We start from the raw sequence: 23,139 nt of genomic DNA, 5'->3' as shown, positions 1-23,139 counted from the left end.
ACGTGTGGGACATAAACTGATTTATTTTTATGAAAAAATGTAAACAAAGAAGAATTTTAATGAGGTGGGTTTGTTTTTTTTCCAAGATGTCCATGGGGAAATAAGGCTGTTCCTAGTAAACTGAATGGCACCGTGGCTGGTTGTCTTGTCCAGAGGTCAAGTGACAGTCTGGTCACAACCCAAAATAAAAGGAGCACAGGGTTCAGCACCCAGACATGGTGCTGATGGTACAGACAAAGCCCTGGTGCCTGAAATTCCTCCTCCCTTAGCAGAAAGAAAAGATACTCAGGGAGCTTTGGAGGGGATGGGGAGGCATCACCCAGGGGTTGTGGGGGATGGAGGGCTGAGCTCAGCTCAGACTCCCCACCCCACTCATCTCTGAACCCCTTCATTTGTCCCTACCAGGCAGACCTGTGGCTGCACACGAATTATTTGTCTTCCCTGCACCAACCTAAAGCTCCCTGTGGAGCCCCAGGTCTGGAAGCCTCCTTTCATCTTCCCAGGCACGTCGGGGTCTCGCCGGATCCTGGATCCCGTCACATTTCGGAACAAAGGCGTGAACCCAGGCCGGAGCCTCCCGGGAGAGGCGTCCTGCGGGCTCAGATGCACACACACAGCCACTGACACACACACACACGGAGCTCACAGACAGCTACAGGCACATCGACACAGCCACAGCTTCCAGAGCAGTGGGATTGCTCCTCCTGCTCCTTCCCAGGCCTTGGGCTGTGGGCACAGCCAGGTCTGCTCCTGCTCGGGCACGGGGTGAGGAGCAGAGTTGGGCTGAGATCGTAGAATGGTTTGGGTTGGACAGGACCATAAAGATTATCTGATTCCAACCCTCCTGCCATGGGCAGGGGCACCACGGGCAGGATTGCTCCACTCTGACAGGGTCAGGAGTGGTGTGGGCACAGGAGGGAGAGCCTGAAGGCATCCACGATTGATCTGTACTGTCTTGGGTGCCAGGTGCCCCAAAATTGCCATGGCAAGACCTCTCGAGTCCCTTGCTGGGCAGCACCAGAGGTCTCTGCCCCCCATGCCAGGTACAGGCAGCGGTGTGCACTGGAAAGGCAAGAAAATACAGCATCCATCTCACATTCTGCTGGGCAGGGAGCACAGGAACCCCCTGTGCTGCTCATCACAGCAACTTCTCCCTTAGATTTTAAGTCTTATTTTGAGTTCATTACCCAAAAGTCCCCTTTCTCCTCTTGAAGTTCCTCTCTCGGATGGATGTGTGTTGCTACAGAGGATCCGGGGTTTGCTGGTGCTGCTGCTGGGGGTGTCAGCCTGGGGGTTTCTCTGTCAGGAGATGTCTTGGGTACAACAGTTCCTTGTTTGCAGGGTGAACCACAGGGTGTCTTGTGGCTGACAGCAGGATCCAACAGGCTCAGAAACACGTGTTGCTCCGGGTGTGACTTCCAGGGCACACAGGAGACTTCTGGGCAGCTGGAACCTCTGAATGTGCCCATGCTGAGTCCATGATCTATGCCACAGGCAAGAAGAAGCTGTAGTGCCCTGGACCCTACGGAGCAATCCAAAAACAAACCTTCTCACCGCTTCTTGGAGCTGGTGCCACTTGACCCACAGTCCTTTGCTTGCTGGGAGGGCTCCTTCCCACTGGAAATCCACTTCCCACCTGAAGCAGCCCCATGGATCACGCGCTTGGAGCAGCAGAGGCTGAGGGTTGGTGCCCAAGGAGACATCCATGAAGGACAGCAACGTGGTTGCTCCAGCCTGGGAGGAGGGGAAGGGGAAGGGAAGAGGGATTTTGCTTTGTGGCTGATTTTTGACCCCTCCTTTGATTTCTGAGCACAACCACCCACACCGAGCTGCGTCCTGCGGGAGGAAGAGGAGGAGAAGGGACTTGGCAAAGGAGCTGAGTGCATGTGTTGTGTCTGGATGCTCTCCAGGCTTCTTCCACGCAGGTCCTGCCTTCCCCACGAGCCGTTCCAGTGGCCACCTCTACGCTGCCACCAAGCCCAGCTGTGGGTTCCCTCTGCTCCTCGTTGGCCTCTCCTCACCCAGCCATGAGGCAGAGAGAGTCCTCTCCCTCTTTCTCCCCCGTCCTTCCCTCTCCTTCCCCCCCGTTCAGCACAGCGAGAACCGGCGGGAGTTGATGTTCATCTTGGTGACCCCGATGAGCTTGAGGGGCGTGGAGAGGCTGAAGGAGCTCACGAGGGGGAAATCACAGAAGAGGTCGGCGAGCTCGTCCCTCTCCTCCAGCTCGTAGGTGGCATCGTTGAGCATGCGCTGGTGCAGGTGACACGTCTGCTCGATCTTCAGCTTGTTGATGTCGCTGCGCAGCCGCATGAGCTGCCTGGCCAGCTGCTGGTCCTGCAGGCGCATGTCTGCCTGCAGCAGGGAGGGAAAAGGCCTTTTAGTGGCAAATCTGCTGTTTCCCTGCTGGGGAGGGCGAATTGTGGGGAATGGAAGGGTGTTGAGGTGCTTGAGCGTGTCCAGAGAAGGGTGACAGGGCTGGGGAAGGGTCTGGAGCACAAGCCCTGTGAGGAGTGGCTGAGGGAGCTGGGGGAGCCTCAGGAGAGCCCTCATCATCACCATCATCATCACCATCATCATCATCATCACCATCATCATCACCATCATCCCCACAACTCCCTGACAGAAGGGTGCAGCCAGGTGGGGCCGGGTTCTGCTCCCAGGGAATCAGCAACAGGATGAGGGGACACAGCCTCAAGCTGCTCCAGGGGAAGTTTAGGCTGGACATTAGGACAAAGCTCTTCACAGGAAGAGTGATTTGGCATGGAATGGGCTGTCCAAGGATGGAGTCACCATCCCTGGAGGTGTTTAAAAAAAGGCTGGTTTTGTCATGGTCTGGTTGGTGAGGTGGGGTTAGGTCATAGGTTGGATTCAGTCTCAAAGGTCTTTTCCAACCTTGTTGATTCTGTGAACTCATCCAGAGGTGCTGGATCTGTGAGGGAGACAGGGATCTTCCAAGCCAGCAATGCATCCCAAAAAATTACCAGCTGAAGATGGGGAATTTTCAACAATAAATTCTGTGCCTGCTCATGTTTTCAGGAGCACCAGGAAACGGGAATTAAAGCTGAGCCAAGGCTGTTGGCTTGGGTATCCGTCAGGCTTCAGAGCCTCCTTCTCAACCTTAAACAAAGCCCAAATTAATTTTGCTCATAAGGCAGGAGCCACAGGGAGACAGAGCAATTAGAGGTGGAAAGGACCAATTAAAAGAACACCAAGAAAAGAACTGATCACCAAATACTCAGCCCGGGTTTCCAGCCTGCATAAATCAGGGCTGGTCCATGACAGACTCCACCTCCCCTGTGGCTTATTTTATCTGGGTGATCTGAAGTGGCTCTCAGGATGGGACCTCCATGGTTTCCCACAGGACAGAAAACTACAACCTCCCAAGCTAATTATCTAAATGTTTTGGAGGTAATTTTTTTCTCCCCTGGCACCTGGCTTGGGAAGGTGGAAGACTCAGAAGTAATGAAAAGAAAGAGGTCTTTTATTTAAAAAGGATCTAAAATCCTCAGAAAATTCATTGTCACAGGATGTTGTGGGTAGTGAAGGAAGGAGGTGAACACTTGGTGTGGGAATCAGCCTGGCAAAAGGAGCAGGGCTAGAAAATCAGATCAAGACAATTCCCACTTCCCTCCTCACAGAAAAGCAACAAAACCACAAAAGCTACAAAGAAAAGAAGGTGGGAAAGAAGCTGAGCAGGCTCACCAGAAGGGGCTGGAACAGGATGATCTCTAAGGTCCTTTCCAGCTCAGCCAGTTCTAGGAACTGGAAATGTTTTGGGATAAAACTTGGGATAAAAAAATTTGGGATAAATTTCCCTTTCCTGGATTTTAGCAGCATGGATGTGATCAGACCATATCAGTTTCCCTCCAGGCCTGAAAAGGAGCTGATCAATTTGTAGGTACAGATGTAGCTCTGGGGGATGGGAGTAAATTATTCCTGGCCTGGTGGCTTGTGCATGAAGATGCAGAAGGGAAAGGAGGAGGGAAAGGTCGCCTTAGAGACCCCACAGAGACCCTGATATTCCTACATGAGACCTTTCCATGTCTGACACAAGGACTGCTGCAAGGAGGGTGTGAACCAAAACAGCCTCGGGGTTGCTTTAGCTTGTGCCATGATCCCTCCTCCTCCAGGCAAACAGAGAATCCCAGAATGGTTTGGGTTGGAAGAGACCTTAAAAATCATCCATTTCCACCCCCTGCCATGGACAGGGACACCTTCACTATCCCAGGGTGCTCCAAGCCCTGTCCAGCCTGGCCTTGGACACTTCCAGGGATGGGAACCTGTGCCAGGGCCTCACCACTCTCACAGGGAAAAATTCTTCTCTGGTATCTAAATCCCTTCAAACCCAAATCATTCTCTGATTCTCTGACTCTACAGAGGCATCCTGGGGGACCTTGCCTGATGCTCCCAGCCAGCAGCAAGACTCCAGCTTGGCTGTCTGGAGAGGATTAAGTCACCTTTGTACCAATCTCTGAGTGAATCTTTCTTTCAGGAAATCTCTCTCAAATTGTTGGCACAGCTGGGGTCATTTACCTTTATCAAAAAATCCCCACTATTTCCTCCCAGACCTCATAACCTGTGCCCCCAGCAGAGCAATGCCGCTTGGCAGGTTTTTATTCTCCCACCTGAGTTACAATAAAAATTAAAAAAAAAAAGGTAATTCTGTTGATATTTTTTTCCTGTCTCACAACAAATGCTGGATTTTTATCAGCGAGGTGATCACAGGTGTTATTGAGTGACCCTGGGTCATTCTTTCTTCTCAGTGTATCAAGTTACCTAAGAAATGCCAACAAAGGCTTTCATTGAATATTTGGAAGAATGTGGGATTAAAAAAGCCTCTACTGCCAGTAAAAAAAAAAAAGCATTTAAAAGAGAATTATGGGGCCATTGTGCAGAGGGCTGTGTGCTATAGGTGCCTTTTTTCTCTTGCAAACCAGCTTTACATTTTTTGACCTGTTCTTGTTTTCCCCCTCTTTTGAGGAATCTGATTTCATGTAAGCTGGAAGGCAAAGAGCTCCAGAAAACAAAGATAAGGAACAAAGCCTGGCAATGGTTGACTAAAAGCGTGTGGATGTGGCACTTGGGGACATGGTTTAGTGGTGGCCTTGGCAGTGCTGGGTTAACAGCTGGACTTGATGACCTTTGAGGGCTTTCCCAATTTAAGGAATTTGGAATTCCATGTTTTTGTGAGAGGATGGTGCACACAAGGGGGAGATGGAAGATGGGATGAGGGCTGTCACTGCCTGTGCTCCTTGGAAGGCTGCCTTGTCTTCCCAAGGGCTTGGGAGCTCCTTTCCTGGTGACAGGTCCTGTGGAGGGACAGCTGAGGGTGGAGCACCAAAATTAAACCACTCTGTGGGGCATGAACCCTCACCCCCCACACTCATCCCTGGGGCTTGGCTGGAGATGCAAACCCCTGCCCTGCATCCTTGGAGCTGTCCCATTAAACTGCTCTGTTCAAACCCTCCCAGAATATTGAGCAGAACCACGAGCCAGGAATCCTCGTTCTCCTTTCCCAGAGGCTCTGCACAAACACTAAATCCATTTCCCCCATCCCATGCTGAGGCCCAAACAATCTCTGGAAAGGATGGGTGATGTCCCTTTAAAAGCAGCTGCTGTCAGGCCAGCAGAGCTCCACAAAGCTGCCTGGGAGTGAATTCTGGGATTACAGGGGGGAAGGCGTGGGGTTTTTGTCTTGCAGAGTTCACCCACAGGGCTGGTCACCACGGGGTAACTCCACACTCCGCTTTATCCGTGTGGGGTGGCAGCAGGATCCCACACACGGATGCAGCATCCTGGAAAAACCCGTGGGGAGCATCCAGCCAAAGCCAGGATTTTGATTTTCTTTGATCCTCTCATGGCCAGGGAAAGGAAGAGCCTTAGGTGTTTCTTGCTCATAAAAACCAACATTTTAACACATTCTGCCTCTCTCTGCACACCCAGCTCAGCTGTTTCTCTCCAGCAGGGCTGGGGAATGCTGTTGGAATGGACAGGATGCTGGGTTGAGCTTCCCAGGCTGGAAGAGGGAACCAAACTCAGGTCCTTCCTGGCAGTGAAGCTGAAATGGAAAGCTCAGGACCACAGGATCTTATGAACCTAAGGAGGATTTTCTGCTTGGATTGATCCTCAGAGTGTCCCAGGGATGTTTAATATGGGTGAGGGAGAGAAAGCTTTGGATGCTTGGAAAGTTTTCCAGTCTAGGTGGCTCATCCTAAATAGCTACATGCAGTTGCCTTCAATTTTGCCTTCATCAGACAGGAAGACCAGCAATTTTCCCTTTTCCAGCAGTCCAGTTTTTCTCTGCATTGATTTTGGGGGTTTTCAGCAGGCAGGACCTCAAGGCATGGAGGTGAGGAGCTCTTTGAGATTTCCCTCTCATCCCAAAAGAGAAGATCCCGGTGGATGAAGCCCCAGCCTGGTCCATGAGCTCGGGGGGATGGTCTGTGGAGAGGCAGCTGCTCCCACAGGGCCAGCCCTTTTCATCTCCAAAAGATCAAAAGAAGCTGAAACGTGAATTGGCATTTTCCTGAGTGCACCCACTTGGATTCGGGCACAAAGAAGCGCAGGTCACTTGTCAGATCCTTGCCAAACCTTTCAGACAAGTCCACTTTGTGTTTTATTTTGGGGCTTCTTCAGAAGTGCTCAGATGCCACCATGTCATGGTTAATTAAGGGCTCACACCCTTGAGGTGCAACCCACAGCCCCAGATGAGTTTTCCCAGATACTGGAGCTGAGAGATCAACCATCCAGTTTTTACCTAAAGGATGTAGTATATCCAAAGAAACTGCCACAGTAGTTGGGGTAAAGGGGGAACCCTTTGAAGTGGGGGTTATCAAAGATGTGATGATAGAATCAGAATCAAAAATTGGATTGGGAAATTTTTTGTTAGTACCAGAAGCAGATTATAATTTGTTGGGACAATTATAAATTGTTGGCTCATTCTGGAGCCCCTGGGAGTTACCCACCACCAAACCCCAGGGGACCTCTGCCAGCTGGGCCATGCAAAGCCTGTCATGGGCCCCACATCTCACTCTTCCTCAATGTTGTTCAGGCTGTGCTGGCTCCCTCTCTCCCCAGAACAGGGTGGCTGCACCCAAAGGGACCCTTGGGGGTTGTCCTGTTCCATGATAAATCCTAAACTCTTCCCTGGTTTCAGCAATTTAACAGTAGAGGTCACAGAGTCACAGAATGGTTTGGGTTGGAAAGGACCTTAAAGTTCATCCCATTCCACACCCTGCCATGGGCAGGGACACCTTCCACTATCCCAGGTTGCTCCAAGCTCCATCCAGCCTGGCCTTGGGCACTTCCAGGGATCCTGGGTCATCCACAGCTTCTCTGGGCACCCTGTGCCAGGGCCTCCCCACCCTCATAATGAGGAAATTTGGTGCTGCTTCATTCTTTAAATTCACTCAAGCACTTGTTCAGCCAATATGAGTATCCCAAATGAAAATAAAAGGGCTTAATATTTAATTTTTAAAAATCTGAGCAATAGGGCACTGGTGTTTTATGATTTCCCAGGAGGGACCATCAGACATTTGTGCTCCTTTTCAAGTCTTTCCTGCATTCTGGCTCACACCCCCCAGATTTCAGTGCCAAACTGGTGAATTTGAGATAGAAAACTCATTTTTCCTAAAAGGACAAAGTTCAAACTGCTCTAAGATGTCCCTGTTCATAGGGTTGTACTTTAGCCATACTTAGGAGGGAGAGTGCATAATTTCATAACTTGTAAAACCTGGCAGATTTCAAAGAGCAAAGTGTGAGTCCTCGAGTCTGTCACCCTCCCTGGGCTGGTGATGGTTTTGCTCTGGGCACAGATGAGGAGCTGCCACTCTTGACAGTGCAAAGACAAACACAAGGGCAAAGAAGAGGCAGGAGGAGCTGGGGAGGGAAATGCTCCAGCCCCAGGGCAGCTCAGCACACGCTGAGAGCTGCAATTTGCTCCTACACCTCCACAGAGCCTCTCAGCACAAAAACAAGAGCAGTTTGCATGTCTGAATAAATCAGCTTCTCGGGGCCAGGTTCTCAGCAGGGCCCAGCTGACGTGGCTGAGGCTCTGTGGGTTTATGCCAGTCCTACAAACCCAGCCTGGGGTGCAGAACCAGGGTCTGGGATGGGTCACGTGAGGTGACAGGCCAGGAAAAGCAGATGGACAATAAAACCTTGGGTTTGTCTTTTCTCCAGGTGAGCATCCTGAACCTGGATGAAGACAAATCAGAGCAGGCTCTGGAGACACACAGGAAAATTCCTTGCAGTGTCAGATGATGACTTTTGTGCAGATTGGGAGTAACAAGAGATAGGGCAAGAGGAAACGGCCTCAAGTTGCACCAAGAGAGGTTTAAATTGGATATTAGGAAAAATTTCTTCAGCAAAAGGATTGTCCAGGATTCAGCAAAAAGGATTGCCTGGCACAGCTGCCCTGGGCAGTGGAGGAATCCCCATCCCTGCAGGGATTTGAAAGCTGTGTGGATGTGGCTTGGGAACATGGTTTAGTGCTGGCCTTGGCAGTGCTGGGGTGTGCTTGGACTCGATGGTCTTAGAGGGCTTTCCCCACCTAAACCCTGCCATGACTGTACCAAATTTACTCTCCTGCCTCTGCTGCTTTTGGCTGGGAGAGAGTTAAATCCAAATCTGGGTGGTCCTGTACCAATTGCCTGTTGGGAACAGCCCCCAGCATGTGCAAACTCCTGAAGCTCCACGTGCTTGGCAGGACACTCCCTGGGACAAGCCAGAACCATTCCAGGGGGATGCTGCTGAAACAACCTGGCCTGAACACGCTGGGAGCTGTGCTGAGGGCTGGGGGTGATGGAGCTGCACGCTCTGCCTTTCATTCCGTAAGGACACGGCTGCTGCACTTCTTTCCTGCATGGAAACAATCTCCACACTCACCAGCTTTTGGCCCTTCATAGGACAGGTGGATCCTACAGACCCTAAATAACCGTGTGGTGGGATCACAGGATTGTGGGATGGTTTGGCTTGGAAGGCACCTTAAAGCTCATCTTGTTCCACCCTGCCCTGGGCAGAGACACCTTCCACTGTCCCAGGTCGCTCCAAGCCCTGTCCAGCCTGGCCTTGGACACTTCCAGGGATCCAGGGTCATCCACAGCTTCTCTGGGAACCCTCACCACTCTCACAGCCAAGAATTCCTTCCGAATTTCCCATCTAACTCTGCCTTCTGGCAGTGGGAAGCCATTTCCCCTAGTCCTTCCAGGCCCTTGTCCAAAGTCCCTCCCCATCTTGTAGGCTCCTTCAGGAACTGGAAGGCCACAATTGGGTCATCCCAAAACCTTCTCCAGGCTGAACATTCCCAATTCCCTCAGCCTTTCCCACAGCAGAGCTGCTCCATCCCTCTGCTCATCCTGGTGCCTGCTCTGGGCTCTCTCCAGCAGCTCCAGCTGCTCCCTGTGCTGGTCCCAGGGCTGGGGCAGCTCTGCAGGTGGGGTCTCACCTGAGAGGGGCACAGGGACACAATCCCACCCTCTCCTGCTGCCCAAACTGGGGGATCAGCCCAGGACCTGGTTGGTTTCTGGGCTGCATCGTGCTGTGGAGCCTTCCTGACGGCTTTGCCACCACAACACGAGATAAAATCCTGTCTGTGTTGGGATGTTTGGAAACTTGTTCCTCTATTTGACAAGAAACTGGATTTCACCCTTGAAATGTAATGTGAAATGCACCTTTTGGTTCCAGCACCGTGTGATGGGATGGCCTGGCCGTGCTCTCTCTGCCTGCTGGCAGCTCTTACCCACACTCGTGCCTCCAGCACAGCTATTTCACCCTGTGCTCAGTCAAAAAATTGCTCTCTCTTTTGGGGAAATTGTTCTAAATTACCAGTCACGTCCAGATCCAGCAAAGACCAGTATAATTAAGTGGCTGGGAAATGGAAAGTGAGGAACAATTAGGGTTTGCTTGGCCTTTTCTCGTCTTTAATTTAAACTTTCAGTTTCTGACAGATGGTGGTTTAGACACCACACCCCAGTCTAAGGGTGGAATCAGACTCTGAGACAATTTGTACTTCCATCACAGGCAGAGATTGAAAGAAAACCCCAAATCTTTTAAAACCAAGGGTTCTGAGAAGGAAAATCTACTTCTTACTCTCCTTGATCACCTTGAGATTTGGGGTTTACATCAAGTGTGAATTTAAGATTGCACCCAGATTCAGGTCACAGATCTGGAGCTGAGTTCTCCAGAGCACTGAGGGGCTGTAGGGAATCATCTCAAAGCTGTTCCTAATATTCCTGAATTCCTGAAAGCCACAATCCTGAGAAAGAAAGTCACCAAAATGCAATATCCAGAACCACCTCTGTAAATAAATCCTATGGGGGACCAGTGGAGTTGGGTGAATGTAGCAACAGAAAGTTGACAAATCAACGTTATCTGAGGCAAAAGTCACAAAGAAATCTTTAAAACTGTTATTCATTTTTGTCAGAAATTTTCCTCAAAGATTTCAGCGCTTCTCAGAAGCAAAATGTCTGCACAGGAACATTTTCACAAGTGTTGGCCACAAGTGATGTCCCAGACCCTGCTGCAAATATTCCTGCTGGGACTCACAGGCAAAATTCCAACTGGGCAACAGAAACAAAGCCACGTGTCATGAGTCACTTCCAGTGATTTGGGCCAAATAAATAAAGACTTTTCGTGCCAGTGAGGAGAAGGGAAGGATCATTGGGAAGTGTGCTTTTGGTGTCTGATTGCTTCTACTCTTGTGAAGAGCACCTGAACTCGGTCTCCAGCTCTGACTTCAGCTGCTGTGACAGGGAGATATCCATCCTATCGACCCCCAGAAAATCACAGAATACCCTGAGCTGGAAGGGACCCACAAGAATTGAGTCCAACTCCTGGCCTTGCACAGGACAACCCCAAAATCACTCTACGTGCTCGAGAGCATTTTCCAAACATTTCTTGAACCCTGTCAGGCTTGGTGCATCTTTCTGGGAGTTATCCCCAGGCTGTGCTGACTCCTGGGCTTGGCTGGGAGCTGGGCCAAGGATGAATTTGTGTCAAAGACCATGAGAGCAAAGTGACAGAGAAAAGGTGAATTCCAGCCCTGTGCCCTGGCTCTCTGGATTTTCCTAGCACAGGTTCCTAGAAAAGACAAAGCTTTTTTTTTCCCCTCCTTCTCTGTGAAATGCCCAGCACGTAACCACCAGAAATAAACAGATGGGTGAGACAGGGCCCAAGGCTGGGATGGGAGGGTGACTGAAATGCAGACTGGATCTGAATCAAGGAAAAGGCAACAGAGGATGGACCTGGAAGAGCCAGGTGTGGAAAACACAATGAGTGATGGAAAACACAAAGACTGATTGTTGCCTTTCCACCTGGGGCTGAAGGCAGGTAGGAACAAGGAGTTTCCCCACTCTTTCATTTTTATCCCCTCTGGGAAATCTGTGCTAACAGGGACAGGCAATCACTTACCAGCTCCTTCCTGAGCCACGTCAAAGCTTCGTCGATGCTCTCAAAGCCACCTATTCTCCCTGAGGTGACAGTCCCCTTGTCCTGGGCAGGGCTCCCGTTGAGGTGCAGCTGCACCTTCCTCATGGGGACAGTCTCCCCTGGGGTCTTTTTGGCCTTGGTGGCCTCGTCCTCCCCGTCCCCCTCGGGCTGGGGGCTCTTCCAAGCCTGCTCCTCCAGCTTTGCCTTCCATTCCAAGTAGGAAGGGCGCCTGGTCTCCAGTCTCAGCTTCTCTGTCAACGCCTTGAGGGTCCTCAGGTGATCATCCGGAGGAGGAACCCCCCCAGAGCCAGCATCCATGCTGTCCAGAGCCTCTTCTATTTGGATTTGGGGCACAGACATCCTCTCTGGGGGTCCAAAGGCATAGAGGTGGGCTGGGAAGGACCAAGGATGGAGATGAGAACCCTCAAGGTTTGCCCAGGGGTCACGAGGTGCTCAGCACAGCTCTCTGGAGGACAGCTGAGGTGTGGGCCCCTGCTCAAGCGCCAAACTAGCCTTGGATGAACACCTGGAAAAAAGGAAAAGAAAAAAAAAAGGGTTGGTTTTGAGAAGGAAAAGGGAGTGAGGAGAGACAGCTCTTGCTGGAGCAGGGGAGTGAGGGTTTTGGGAGAGGCTCAGTGCCAAGGTGCTGCTGGGGAGGGTGACCTCACCTCGGTTATCTGAGTGCTCTGGGGCAGGAACAGACAGGCTTTTAGCAAAGCTCTGGTTACCTGCACCTCCAATCTTAACTCAAGGGGCCACGGAAGGGCTGCCAAGGAGGCTGGGACACATTCCCAGACCCCCAAGTCCTCTGGAGACAGCAGTGGCTGCTGCTGGATGTTGGGCTGTCTGGTTTTGCTGATTTTCTGCCTGGCAAACCCACATTTCCCCATGTAGGCAAATCAGGTCCAGATAAAATAGGACAATCTGAAAGAGGGGAAGTTTAGATAATCTATGAGGGAGAAATCCTTCCCTGTGAGGGTGGGGAGGCCCTGGCACAGGGTGTCCAGAGAAGCTGTGGCTGTCCCTGGATCCCTGGAAGTGTCCAAGGCCAGGATAAATGGGGTTTGGATCAATCTGGGACAGTGGAAGGTGTCCCTGCCAAGGGCAGGGGGTGGCACTGGATGATCTTTAAGGTCCCTTCCAACCCAAACCTTTCTGGGATTCTGCGAACCCAAACTTCTCCCAAGAGTTTGAGTCAAAAGGAGAACTGGAAAAAGGGATTTATTCTCCCCCACACCGCACCCCCCTCAAGTTTTACAGATCTGGGTTTAGTTTTGGGTTTGTTAAAGCTGCAGCCTGAGGATTCAGCTCCTTCCTGACCCTCTGGCTCCAGTCAGGAACACGTCCCTGCCATGTGAGGAACTATCTGAGGTGCTGGCATGGTTTGGGTTCAGACACCCAGGGAGACTTGGACTTGTGGTTTCCATCACTGGCCACGTCCAGTTTGTCCAGTGGGGATGGTCCCTTGCACACACAACCCTTAGGAGCAGCAGCACAGGAGCCTCCTCCCCACTTCTCCTCCTGCAGACCTCATGGAAGCTGTGCCCAAAGCTGGTCTGACAAACCCTGGAGGGGCAGAGGACTCAACAACTCCTCAAGAGTTAAGCTCAGGCAGCTTCTGTATTCATTTGCCAGCAGGATCAGATAAGAGACATTTTCAAGGTCGTGTGCTCATCTATAGCTGAGCTAGGAATAGATCCAGAGCTCTCCTCTGAACATCAGGCACAAACCAAAATACTTTTCTGCCTGCCTGGTGAGATGCTTGGAAAACCAGGCAGGATGTGTGCAGCTTCCTAGAGCTACTCAGCCATTCTTCTGCCTGCCATTTCCACAAAGGCATGTGAGCTCTGAAATCCAGACCATAATTACGCCTCTCCAACCTTTTCAGTAAGAAGATTCAATTTAAAATAAACACCGAGCGAGAGCAAGACTTATCCCAACAATTGTGTGGGGGCACATGAGCTGAAGGAGGAGCTGATAGTGTACACACAGACAGTGTGGGGGTGGAGAATTAGTCATGTTGTGGTCTCCTTCCTGCTCCTATTTATGTTAATGAGAGTTTTTCGTGGAGAGGGAGCACTCACAGACACTCTGTCAGGTTGAAGCCAACAGCTCTCGTGCCTGGAACAGAAACAATTTTCCTTCTTCTGTTTAAAAAGAGGGGAAAGCATTGGGCTGTCCTGGTGGAGGGGTGCTCTGTAGGGCTCAGGGCATGTCGATAAATTTACATTTCCTCCCACTCCAACTTCCCCAAATCAATAAAACAAAACAAGTAATGACTTTAAAGACCTCGTTTCTAGGCTGTTTTTTTTTTAATTTCTGTCCTATGAGACCTCTGTGGAGATTGCTGAGGGTGGCCCAAACCCAGCAGGCAGTCCAAGGCTCTGCTGCAGTTCCACACTGGCCTGCTGGATTTGCTAACCCCCGGCAAGGATGATATTTTTATCGTTTTCTGAATGCCACAGCTACAAAACAGAGCCCCACACAAACCCTCCTGTCCTGTTCCTCAGCGTGTGTGGAATCCTCAGGGTGAGAATGGCCCCTGGAATTTGAGCCCTGGGCACAGCTGAGTTAACATTTAGAGCACTGGACCATGAAAGCAGGACAGCAGCTTGGAGCATCCCCTTTGTCACAACCCTGCTGCCATCTCCCCCTCCCTGCCACCACAACTCCCAGCAGCTTCAGAGGAGATTTGGTTTTTCCACCCCAAAAGCAGCATTGATTCATCCCTCACTTTCTGTCTGGTGTAACATAAACCTCTCGTTCCCTCTGCAGGGACACCCCTAAACTGGCAGCTCTCTTCCCCAGCCTGCCCAAACCCCAGAGTGACAGAAGGGAGCCACCCCTCATTTCCTATCAATATCTTGGACTTGGATCAAAGACCTGCTGTGGAGAAAGAGATCTGAGGGTTGTGAGGGTGTGAAAAACGCCCTTGTGCTGTAACACGAACCCTTTGGTGCCTGAGAGTTACCAAATTGCCAGGAACAAACCTGCCTCTGGCTCAAACCCACATCATCCCAGTCACCCTGGGCTTGGCCCCCCTGGGCTGGCCTGTGATGAGGGGATTTAAGTGATTAATCCTTGATTTGTCTCATTATCAAGCCTGCCACAGGGAGTTCCTGCCACCCCTAATTAGGGGTAACGAGTTCAGCCCCAAAACAGGGTGAGGGTTTGCTCACACCTCAGTAAGAACCTCTGCTCAGGGCTCTCCCCTTCCCTCAGATGAACCCTGAAAGCACAGAACACAACAGGTCATTGAGACAACAACAAAAAACCCCTTCAATTGATTTCTTGGGTTAGGTTTCCATTGGAGAAGTCAACTGACCTATCCCAAGGGATCAGCACAGGCCTGGGATGGAGAAATAATAGGAATGTTACACTGGGAGTTCAACAATTAGCCAAGGTGGAGGTGTGGGGAGCAAATTACTCTTCTTCCTTCACTATTCCAGGTGGAGTGTGGATTCCTGTAACGCCATTTCTTACTGCAGAGGAGGAGCAGTGACTGCAGGAGTCTGGGTTAGAGGAATCCTGCTCCTCTGGAGGCTGGGAAAACCAAAAAGCCTCGATATGAGACAAAACCTCAGCTGACAGAAGCCCTTTTGCCCACACAGACCACGAGTGACACTTCTGGCATGGAGCAAACAGGGCAGAGGCAATGGTTCAGCCTGTGAACGACCTTCAAAAAGCACCTCAGCCCCTCGGTGCCTCAGTTTCCCTCTCACTGAGAAGTCAGTCCCTGCAACTGCCCTTCAGGGGAAAAGCTCTTGGGGATTTTCAGAGATGTACAGAATTCACCTCTGGTGTCCCCAGGTCTCACCTGGGTGCCCATGCTCACACTCCAGCGGGTGCAGGAACACCCCCCACGATCCATGGAGTTCAGGATGTGCTTCCCCTGGATCTGAAGGTTTGCACAGGAGTCACCCTGGGCCGTGCAGACACCCCCTGACCCTCCAGAGGAAACCCCTGGAGTAAATCCAACCTGCCAACATCACCACCCAGCTCCCAGCAGCAGAGGTGGGGTGAAGGGACACCGAGGTGGAGCGGGAGGAGGGGGACAGCGCCTGGTGTGCAGGGAGAGCTGTGTCTGCCTCCCTCCTCACACAGCTGTGACACAGGGGTGGGGTGGGGGTGACTGACCCCCCTGGAGGCCTCTGACCCCCCCTGGGTGGCTGCTGCAGAGAGGAGGAGATGCCTGTGAGAAGGGGTTGCCATAGCAATGGAGTACGGGAGGACTCCGGCTGCTCACTGAGGTGGATGGATGCTCTGGAGCATCCCCAGGGCAGCAGAGACTCAGAGGCCTCAGGAATGGGGAGAGGGAAGGGGAGACCCATGAGGATCAACGCTGCAGCTCCCTGGAGCTGGTGGTTCCCTTTCAGGGTGGTTGCACATCACTCACTCCTTTCCCCATGCCAGGATGAGCTCTATCAGGAGAGGAGCTGCTGTGCTCTGTGGATTTGGTGAGCTGGGGGCTTCCTCACCCTGCCAGAGCCCCCCCACCCTGCTGCTCTGCACTGGGATCCTGCAGAGAGAACAAACCCCACCGACCCCGAGGACAGCTGGTTTAACTGGATTTTATTATTCAGTGTTTACCCACCCAATCCTTTTCTGTAGCAGCTGAAATCCTCTCCTGCAGAAAACCAGGCTGGTCTCAGAGTGACCTTCAGCTTCCCTCCCTTCAAAAGGACAAAACAGCACCATGAAGAGCTGTCTGATCCCGAAGCCAGGACGTGCTCCAGGGCTGGAATTGGTGCTGTCAGGATCAGATGCTCTCTGCCTGCTCAGGATGGTTGGGACAGGATGGAAAGGGCTCTGCCCATGCTGGAGGAGTCATGGCAGAGCCCTCAGTGACACTGAACACGGTGCCCATGGAGACCTTCTGGCCACACTCCTGTCTGTGAGCTTGTTCCTTTCTCCATGGAAAAATATCAGCACTGATGAGACCGAAATGGGCGTTACGAGCACAGACGTGGACATGGCATCCACAGAAAAACGGGAAAAGGGAAAAAGAGAGGCTTTCCATTCACATATGACCTGGAGCAAGATGAGGGTTTGCTCCAGCACATCCTTCTGCCCAAATGGCCTCCAGAAAAAGCCCTGAACACTGCAAGGGAGGAGGGGGGAGCAGTGTGGGCTGCAGAAAATCCATCAGAGGGGTGGAGGGATGCAGAGATGGCTGCCCCTGGATCCCTGGAAGTGTCTAAGGCCAGGCTGGACAGGGCTTGGAGCAGCCTGGGATAGAGGAAGGTGTCCACGGCAGGAGTGTCCCCATGGCAGGGGGTGGATGAGCTTTATGGAAGGAACCTCCCTTCCAGCCCAAACCATTCTGAGATTCTGTGAGATTAGAGGGGACCAGTTTGCACTCCCTGCCCCGAGGCACTTCTCCCTGGCTGATTTCCAGCATCACTGGTAGAGTCTGAACCTGTTTCAATAAACACATCTGCACCTTCCTGCCCGACTACCCCTCATCCCTCCTGCGTCCCCCTCGCAGCTCCTAGCAGCCTCCTGCTGGGGGAGCAGGGCTGAACCTGCTGCCTGCTTCAGATGGACCCCTGAGCTCCATTTTCAGACTGTTAAGTTCCCCTGGATCAGCAGATTTCCAGGCTTTGTGTGGAAATCCTGCATGAAGAGGTGTTTGGCATTCCAGCAAACCAGTCTTCCAGTCAGCTGGAAGCAGCTTCAAACTGGGGAGCTGAACGGGGTCAGTGCCTTCGACCCACCAGCCCAGACCAGGTAGGATTCCTCGTAGGAGGAAAAGGCTTAAGGAGCAGAAGCAAAGGCAAGTTTTCAGGCTCTTGGTGAAGTCTCCATGCCCACCCTCAGTGTTCTTCTGAGGTCTGTGCAGCCATGGGTTATGGGCAGGGGTTTCTTCTCCACGCCCTGCCCCAGGCTCCTGGCAGGTTTTGGAGGTGGCACAGCTAACCTGTTCCCAGAGATGCCCCCAAAGGACCTGTGGCTTGGCACAGCCATGTGTTCCCCATTTTCCCTGCTGCCACCCCAAGCAGGGCCACATTTCATCAAGGAGAGGTGGGGACCCCTGTGCCCGTGTGCCCAGGGTAATGAAAAGGGCTGGGATTCCTTGGGAATGAGCCAGGGCAGGCTGAGAAATCCTCTCTTCCCAGGAGACTAGTACAGGGAGTTATTTTTTTCCCCAAATGCAGGAGGCAAGGGTGTGTTTTCAGAAAAAAAAACAAACAACAAAACAAACCCTAACCTTTTTCTGTGTTTTGTTTTGTTGAGGTCCAGTCTGCCCAGCACCGAGCTCAGCCCCTGCAGGGACAACACCAGGACCCACTGGAGAGCCCCAGGCTCCAAGTTAACATGATCAGGGGAGTGGGGTCAGCCCCTCGGTGACCCTCTAATCCCCTTTACATGCCCCGTGTTCCATCCAATTATCCAAACCATGATCATCCAGCCTCTGTCCTCAGACCTGTCTTCTCCCAGTGCTGTGGAATTTAATAGCATTTAGGATCAGCTGGTTTCAAACAGACCCTCCACTCCCTCCCCGCAGAAGGGCTATGCTGCTCTGAGGCTGATTATTTTTATTTTTTTTTTTTTCTATTTTTATTTTTTTTTTCTCTTTTTCCCCGCAGTGTCTCTGCTACATTTTGCAAACACCTAATGGCTGCGGGGCTGTTGCAAGCCTCAGAGCCCGGCAGAAGCCGGATTCCTCCCGTTCTGCTGGATTTTTGTGGTGTACAGACCCCCTCCTCCCCCGCCATGAAGGATGGGGGGGACTTTAATGGGAATATGAAAGCAGAGAAGAGCTGGGATGCAAAAGCCAGCAGCAGCTCCCGTGTGCTGAAATGATGGCTGGCACAGAGCGAACCCACAGCTGCCAAAACAGGCTCGTTCCCGCTGGAAAGTGGGGAGTTCCTCGGATACAGGGGATGAGCAGACAAAGCCAGAGGAGCCAGCTGGGCACAGCTCCTCGCTGGAAGCCGGGAACTTGCTTTTCATCCATTTCCCCCCAGCCCTCCGCTGGGGTCCCCGATGTAGGAAAGCTCCGGAGGGCGCAGGGTTGTGGGATAAGAGGGGGAGCACGGCAGGAAACCAGGGAGGGGTGTCCTTAGAGAGGTGCCTGTGATGGGAGAGGTGCCAGCCCGCCCGGAGCCGAGCGGCTCCGGCTGCAGGATGGGGATGATGCCCTGCTGCAACACCCCGGGGCTCTCGGGCTGGGCTTGCACAAACACTCGTGCTGGGAGGGGTGTGGGCTGGCGCTATTATTTTAACAATTAGCCCCAAGCTGTTATGAAGGGCTCTGAAGAAGTTCTGGCTGGCTTTTTTTGGTGTTTTTTTTTTTTATACCCCCCCTTCCTCGGTGTAAACGTGAGCTGCGAGGGCCAGAGCTGAGCAGGTGGAAACCTGCTCTGCTCAGCACACGGAGCCTGATTCAAAAACCCTCGGTAGCTACGCCCTGCGAGCCCACCACGCTCATCCCACCATGTCTGCACTGCACAACCCCACAAACCTTCCCAGGGCTCCTGCACATCTCAGGCTGGGGGCAGAGGGAGCAACAGGTGATTGTCCCGAAACCCGGCCAGTCTCTTCCCTGTCACACCTCACCCAGTGCGGAAAAATCCTCCTGGAGGGGGTGAGAAGCACCACGCTGCTCCCAGCTGAGAGCAAAATCCACAAACATCATCGGCAAGGAGGATTCAGACATTCCCAGTCAATGGGGAGCCACCCGGCCATCTCCAGGGAATGCCGGCGAGGCAGGAGAATGCGGAGAGGGGACACTTTGCAAACCCCAGCAGGGCAGAACCAGAGCCCAGGGCTGAGCTGGTGGGGTCCCCATCACCCCTCTCTGCAGCTCCCCAGGGACCTGCTCCTTTTCGGGGGTCCCCTCCAGCTCTCGGCAGCTCCCCGTGCTGGAGGGTGCTTCTGTCCCCCCAGGCCACCACCAGCGAAAAACTTACCGGGGCTGGGGTCAGAGAGGGGATTGCACGGACATCCTGGCTCCCTCCTTCCACCTCGGGTCCCCAACTTGGTGTTTGCAGAGCGGTGTCACCAGTGCCTCCCGGAGTCTGGCTCATCCTCCTCCTCTGTGTCTCGCTCCAGAAATCTGTGTGTGTGTGGTGGTTGGTTTGTTGGGTTTTTTTGGGGTTGTTTTTTTTTTTTTCATTTAAGGGACTTTTTTTTTTTTTTTTTTCCTTCCCCCAGCGGTTGCGTCAGGGCTGTTGCCTGGAGACAGGCGAGCTATTCCAGTTTGAGCTTTTCAGCGCCGATTCCTCTCTCTCTTTCATTCATACCACCAAGCCCTGGACCTACCTCCCACCAAGCAATAACCCTGGAGAGACCTGAAAGGGAGGAGCTGCACAGCCTGGGTCCTAAACATCCTCCGGCACCCCGGAGAGGAAGATCAGCGATGCTTTCGGCGTGGAGAACAGGGATGGGGCGGTCCAGGGGAGGGAAGGTACCCTCAAGGCTTGTCGGAGATGCCCGGAGAGCTGCTGCGCTCCCGAAGGAATTTATGGCTCTTCCCGGCACCAACCTGCTGGTGTCCCCATGCTGATCGTGTTTCTTACCACGGATGTCAGCACCCCCAAGGAGTTTGGGGTCCTCGAGAGCTTTGGGATATCGTTTTCCAGGTGCCACAGCTCGCCCACGGTCCCTGCGTGTGCCCAGGGGAATTTTGCAAGGATGCATCAGCATCTCTGGGAAGCCCCAGGGTGGTGCCTCGGGGCACCCTGGCTGGTACCATCCATCCCCGGGCAGAAACCAGCTTAGGAACCAGCCTGTGCCTGAATTTTGTACTGGGGAAGCTCCTGTTGCTTCCACAGCTGCCCCAGTGGGGCTGGAAACCATTTTAGCTGCTTCCGAGGAAGGACTGAGAGAGGCAGTGGCCCGGCTGCCGGCTGAGTGAGCTCCAGAGTCAAAGGCAGGGGACAGAGGGGGTTTCCTTTCTTCCTTCCTTCCTTCCCCAGAAGCTGGAGATTAACCCCTCAAAGCCTGGGGACCGCTCTCCAAAGCATCCCACACATCCCACACCTGGGGGCTCAGAGCCACCGCCCGCCTTTCCAAAGCTGGTGCTGCGAAGGGTTAAACCTTGGCCAGCGACCCCCAACCATCCAGGCCCCTTTCCCACATTCCCACATCCAGCTTTTGTGAGAGAAACCCCTTCACAACCTGTTTTTGTTTTGTTTTGTTTCTTTTTTTTTCACCCTTCTCCTGCTTGAACCATCCCTCCTTCCCCGCCGCGGGCAGCAGGGAGAGATTTACAGCCCCTTCCTGAGCTCCAGCAGGGAAGGGCTGACATTTCCCACCTCCCTTCCAATGCCAGGGGTACCCCAGACCCCCACAGGAACTCAGAGGCTGTGCCTGCACAGGGTTTGGAACTTTTCAGTGCAGAGAAGGGGGGTGCCCTGGATGCAGCAATGCAGATTCAGAATGAACAGCAGCATTTCCACGTTTCTGATGAAAATGCAAATTTTTTAATTTTTTTTTTTTTTCCGCTTTGCCAGCATCCATTTTTGGTTTTTTTTTTGTCAGATTTCAGATCTGCTTATGCACACTCAGCCTGGTGATCAGCTCTCACTGTGCTGCAGGGAGACACCTGAAGGCTGATGATGATGGAGAGGCACCAAGGGAGATGGAAGAGCTGCTGGCTGCATGTTAAAACTGTCTGACAAAGACCTACAGGAGCCTTTAGCAGCAAAAGGAATCCCAGGATCCCAAGATGGGTCAGGCTGGAAGGGATCACAGTGGGTCAACTGGTCCAGCCTCTCTGCTCCAGCAGGGCCATCCCAGAGCACAGGGATTGTGTCCAGACAGATCTGGAATATCCCCAGTGAGGAGACTCCACTCCCTCTCTGGTCTCTGCTCAGGGCTCGGTCACTGCACTGGGAAGTTCTTCCTCCTGTTCAGGTGGAACTTGCTGGGATCAATCCCTGCCCATTCCTGTTATCCTGTTGCTGGTTTCCCCAGAGCAGAGCCTGCTCCATCCAGCACGTGGAGGTTCAATGTTTTCAGCAACATCTCATCCAAATGAAAACCGAGTCTGTGCCCATGAGCCAAACAGCACCAGGGAACAGGCACAGGGTGAAAGAGCCCCTGGCCTGGTTTTGGTGTGGGATGAGCAGCCCCAGGACATGGCTAGGGAATGACAAAGGGATCCCTTCCTGACAAACAAGCTGGATTCAGCCAGCCAGATTTGATAGCCAGGAGCGCTGAATTGCGGGACGTGGCCAGGCAGGGTCAGTTTGTGTCAGGGCCAGAGCCCAGGTCTAGCAGGGTGAGTCTGCAGCAGAGGTGCTGCTCCCAAGGCTGGATGTCTGTCTGTCTGTCTGTCTCCTCACAGGAACAGACCACACACTGTCACCGCTCCCTCTTCTGTAAATGTTTATTTTTAATTCGGTTGCGTAATGGATTTCAAATGAGCTGCCATAAGATAGCAGTGAAAGGCTGCAGCCGCGTCCCTCTGATGCCAGCCCATGGGGGTTGAGTGGTTTTTGGCCTGGAATTATCTTGGATAAGTTGTCTTCATCCATAAAAAACCTGCTGGGGAGCTGCTGAGGGACCGTGGTGCTCCCACTGGTGATGCTCTAACACCAACCACCTGCAGTGGACACCTGAAATTAGGTGTGATCAGTCAAAATAAACCTGTGCAACACCAGCACTGTCACCACCTACAGCTCAGTATTTTTCTCTTTTCCTCAGGCACAAGGAATCCTTTCTGTTGCCCGTGGAGCTCCAGAGACTGCCTGTTCCCACAGCATCCCTGAGCACAGGACCTTTTCCAGAGGACTGTTGAGTTCTTGGTAACACATGGATCCAAGCCTGAGTTTTTGCTGGGATGAGGTTTTGCAAAGCTGGAAATGGCTTGTTGTAGTGGTGGTTTGTGGAACCATGGAAGGGTTTGGGTTGGAAGGGACCTTAAAGCTCATCTTGTTCCTTGCCATGGGCAGGGACACCTCCCACTATCCCAGGCTGATCCAAGCCCTGTCCAACCTGGCCTTGAACTTTTCCAGGGATCCAGGGGCAGCCAGGCTTCCTTGGGATCCCCTGTGCTGATCTGAACATGCTTTAAGGTACCTTAGAGCCCTCTGAATCTTACCTGGACCTTCTGAGCTGCCTCTTACCACCCAAAATGGGCAGAAATGGCCATTCTTTTATGAGAACAGCAGCAGCTCAACTCAATTTGGATTTGAACCTTCTGCTTCTTCCCCTTTCTGCTGGATTTGGGTGATTTCTCCCTGCAGGTATCCTGCTAACAAAGTGTGGAGGAGCTGGATCTCCTGGCAGGGTTGTGTGGCTGTTCTGTGGGACCAGTGCTGGAATCCTACAGGAGCATCAATGGTTTCTTCTCAGCTGGTCCCCAGATAAATGCTTTTCCCCTAAAGCAAAGTCCCTGTGAAGAAGAGTTGCTAAAGTACCTGAAGGGAACTGACAGGAAAGCTAGGACAAGAACATGGAGTGACAGGACAAAGGGGAAAGGGTTCAAATTTCAATTTGACACTCTCACTCAAGAGAGTGTCTTTAGATGAGATATTAGGGAAAAATTCCTCCCTGTGAGGGTGGGCAGGCCCTGGCACAGGGTGCCCAGAGAAGCTGTGGCTGCCCCTGGATCCCTGGAAGTGTCCAAGGCCAGGCTGGAAATGGGGCTTGGAGCAGCCTGGGATAGTGGAAGGTGGCAGGGGGTGGGACTGGATGGTTTTTAAGGTCCCTTCCACCCAAACCATTCTGTGATCTATGGTTCCATGGGGCTCAGCCTCC

At 52.5% G+C, this 23,139-nt stretch overlaps 1 protein-coding gene across 2 annotated transcripts; it reads right to left on the bottom strand.

Annotated features, from left to right (window-relative positions):
* Nucleotides 1-275: 275 nt before the first annotated feature.
* Nucleotides 276-19,519, bottom strand: FAM167A (family with sequence similarity 167 member A). Of its 2 annotated transcripts, none has more exons than XM_015620351.2 (3): nt 19,344-19,519; nt 11,410-11,953; nt 276-2,352 (listed from the first exon to the last, which is right to left on the bottom strand). In XM_015620351.2, exons 2-3 carry the CDS (start codon nt 11,785-11,787, stop codon nt 2,089-2,091), a joined length of 642 nt encoding a protein of 213 aa, XP_015475837.1. In that variant the 5' UTR covers nt 11,788-11,953; nt 19,344-19,519; the 3' UTR covers nt 276-2,088. The 2 variants fall into 2 exon arrangements, with proteins under 2 accessions (XP_015475837.1, XP_033369015.1); XM_033513124.1 differs by lacking the exon at nt 19,344-19,519 and adding an exon at nt 16,022-16,303.
* Between the last annotated feature and the right edge of the window lie 3,620 nt (nt 19,520-23,139).

Source organism: Parus major, chromosome 3, assembly GCF_001522545.3.
Source record: "Parus major isolate Abel chromosome 3, Parus_major1.1, whole genome shotgun sequence".
Lineage (NCBI taxonomy): Eukaryota > Metazoa > Chordata > Aves > Passeriformes > Paridae > Parus > Parus major.
Note: the sequence above shows the minus strand (reverse complement) of the source record. Positions and strands in the feature narration are given on the sequence as shown.